This window comes from Pygoscelis adeliae, unplaced genomic scaffold, assembly GCF_000699105.1.
Source record: "Pygoscelis adeliae isolate BGI_AS28 unplaced genomic scaffold, ASM69910v1 Scaffold69, whole genome shotgun sequence".
In the NCBI taxonomy this organism is placed as follows: Eukaryota; Metazoa; Chordata; class Aves; order Sphenisciformes; family Spheniscidae; genus Pygoscelis; species Pygoscelis adeliae.
This window is the reverse complement of record NW_008825619.1, coordinates 2326891-2330367: the sequence shown is the minus strand read 5'-3', so window position 1 is coordinate 2330367 and position 3477 is coordinate 2326891. Positions and strand designations below refer to the sequence as shown.

Here is a 3477-nt window from a genome sequence, read left to right as displayed (position 1 = left end):
TGATTCCGGATGAAAAATTAAATCCAGATCTTAAAAAGGAGGCAACACTACTGCTGAACTCCATGGAGGATTTCAAACCAGAACTGTTTGGTTTACCAGCATATGATTAATGCCTAGTGTCTATGAACATGCACTTGACTGGAGATGGGGAAAGTGGAATGAATTTTTTTTATGGTTTTATGACTGTTTTGCATCTTTTCCTCTCTTCCTCAAAACTAGAGCACAAAAATCCTGTTAACACCAAGTCTTCCACACAGTACCTTTCAAAGTTGACTGGAATGTTTATGATTTGTCCTCGTGATAAATGCTAAATCAAAGCAGCATTTTGTCTTGTGAAGTGAATCCAGCCTTGTTCTCTGCACATCATAATGTTTTCTGGGAATATTATGAAACTATTTAGACAATTTATTGTAACTGCATTGGAAGCTTCTTGTTCTGTTTCCACTTGAATGACTTACTGTTTAGATCTTAACCAGAAATCTGTTCTGGATTGGCTTTTATCCCATTACATTGTTTTCGATACAGTTATTGCTATCAACATGTTTATCCATTTCCTCATCCTGTACTTTCCCATCTATTCTATTCCCCTTTGTATCATGTTGTCTTTTTTTTTTTTTTTTTTTTTTCAGTTTTTTGCAGGGTTTTTGTTGTACTTCTGTTTCCTTATTTTGTTTTTTTCTTGGAGGTTGAATGAGACGGCTTCCAGAGGTCCCTTACAATCTCTGTTATTCTATAATTCTGTCATTATCTTTTTTGGCATAGTGATCGCCTGCTAGGAGCTATACAAGGTTATATGATCCTACAGTTTAACCAAAATGCTTTGCATCTTCCTTCTTTCATTTCCTTATATTCTCATTTTCCATGTTGCCATGTAGTCTTCCCTTTCATTCTTGTGAAATGAATCCATCCTGTCTCCCTGCTTCAATTCTAATAAAGTTAACGGCCTTAACTCCTTCGTATCCAAATAACTTTCTGTAGGCCATCCTTACTTTTCCATTGTTACCTCTTTCTTGAGCCCTTTTTTTGCCAAGTTCCCGACAGAGAGTTTTGTTATCTACTTTTAAAATACAGAAATTGTAGTTTTGGTTTATTTAAATACTTAAAATATATTTTCCTGGAGCCCATAATTTCCACAAAATTATGTTGTCATCTGTCCCTCTTACTTCTCTCTGTTTCTGGCATCTCGTCAGGACAAGGGTAAGGGTGTCATTAGAAAATGCTAGACAGGTAGACAGGTTTTGGTGGAATCCACAAGTACATGTATGACATGGTAGAAGCAACGTCTTTTACTTTGTTTAAAGAAAGCTATATTATGTAGGGTTTATGACTTTTATAAAATGAATGATTGTATTCAGCATTTAAAAAACTAGATTTCTAATTGAGTGTCCATAAGGTACTCCAAAATCTTGGTAAAAGATCAAACTCCATTAAGACAAGGAGTGTGAAATATGTCAAAGAAGAGAATTTCCATGTATTATGAGAAGACTTCTCTGACCTCATTTGTTTTTAATATCATCTGTTTATCTATGATCTTCCTCACAAAAATCTTTTCTAGGCATTTCTGGTGTTTAACTGGTTTAGGTTTAAGGTTTTTTCATCAGGAACAAAAATTAATGAATCATAGACCCTTCAGTATTCAGGGTGAGTTTCCTTACATTTTTTTCCTCCTGGATTTAAAAAAACCCTAAACTTTTACATCTTTTATGTAGACTGTTACTATTTTCTGTTACTGTTGTCTGTTCATACCTCAAAAAATTAAGAAAATTTTATTCCATGTGGTCAGTCAAATATGACCTAGATGGTACCAGAAGATTTTTAGTACATACGGTATAATGGTTTGCAGTTAAATGCTTTTCATCTAAGGATCTGGAAGCATTTTTTTTTAAAAAGGGTAAGTATTGTTTCAGTGTAGGTATTTTGCATATTATGTTATTTCTTCAGGCCCATGGATATTGCAGTCGTTAGTGTTTGTACAGTGACAACAACCCATCCCATCCAATATGAATTCCATTTCTGGTCTTTCCAGACAAGATAACAGAAATATTGCTGTATAATTCCTCCTTTGACTTATGTTACGTAACACAAAGTGTTACTGTAGAGGAATAATTCTGAGCTTTCAAGTGTAAAACAGGTGCCTGTTGGGATCCCCTTCATTCATAATTACTGAATTCCAACAGGAAAGTTACTAGGTAGAACAAGCTTTAATAAGCTGTAATTAATAACTTTTTCAAAGTTTTGCATATATTTAATTTAACTGGGGAGTTTTAAAAAAAATAAAAATGAAGCACGTCTCATTTACAGTTTACTTCGAAGGAACTGTCATCAAAGTCTTGAATTTTCTTTTTAAAGATGTAGAGACATTAATAAATATATCACTGACAAAATCAGAATTACTTCATCGTGACCACCATGATGAGATCAGCATACCCTGCAATTCTAATTTAATAGCCTTATCTTTTGCTGAGAATTAATAGTCAGAAAACTATCACTTCTTAACTCAACAGTAAATCCTGTCTCACACAATTATTTTTCCCTGCATTTAGTATCCCACCTGACAGTTGTCAGTGAGATTCTTGCTCCAAACTGAAATCTGTGAACCTGAGCCATATGGTACAACCTTCCCCTCCTTTTAGTAACATTCCCTTCCATGTACTTTATTGCTTTCTGTTGGCCAGCTTCCTGGTCCTGTGCTAAACCATTTGACTGTTATTAAGCTAAGTATCAGCGTTGTGGTTAGCTTTTCTCTTGACTGAATGAGAAATCAAAAGAGTACACAAAATTCAGTTCTTCATCCATGGTAATCTTAAAAGTCCCGTCATCTCCATCTCAGCAAGCAGACTTCAATCCCAACAAATACTTAAGTGCATGCTTAATTCATTTTTATTAAGCATAGAAAGTAAGCACCAGCTTAATTTTAAGCATGTGTTTAGTTTTATTTGGCTTAATATAGAACATGTGCTTCAGGCATATCCTGAGAAGAATTCCAGCCTCCACAAAATAAAGGCAAAACTTCATGACCAAGTTCTTACCATTGGAAAATAGGATAAGTGCAGCAAGGTGGAGCTAAATTCAGCCATGAAAATATGTTAAGAAAAAAAAAAGGCAAGTTAGTGATGTATAGTGTTATATTGGAACTTAAACTCCCTTCTGCCTCACAAGTGAACTAGGCTTTACATTTTACTGGAACTCCAATGGGATTAATCTTGGTAGAATTTCCAGGTTGCAAAGATATACATAAACAGGAGTTTCATCAAATATATTGTGAAAATTCATTGAATTGGAACAGGATTAATTTCAAAATGCAGTCTGACTTCTGTGAAGCTTGGCATTTGCCTTCTACAAATAAAGGTCAGAAAAAGCTGAGAAGTTCATTCCTCATTTGGATTAGATGTCTTTCTAAAGAATGCTGTAGTTAAAGCATAGAAACCTCTGCCCAGAATCAAGTTCATGTTGCATATATTCCAAAAAATGTCTTCA

General features: G+C 34.5%; 1 protein-coding gene across 1 annotated transcript in view; it reads left to right on the top strand.

Moving 5' to 3' along the window:
- HDHD1 (haloacid dehalogenase-like hydrolase domain containing 1) overlaps positions 1–342 on the top strand; it is a 59128-nt gene extending 58786 nt beyond the window's left edge. The window contains 1 exon segment of the mRNA XM_009333415.1: positions 1–342. This exon segment is cut by the window's left edge and continues 25 nt beyond it. Coding sequence (XP_009331690.1) covers positions 1–110 — 110 coding nt within the window. The 3' untranslated portion in view covers positions 111–342.
- The last annotated feature ends 3135 nt before the right edge of the window (positions 343–3477 follow it).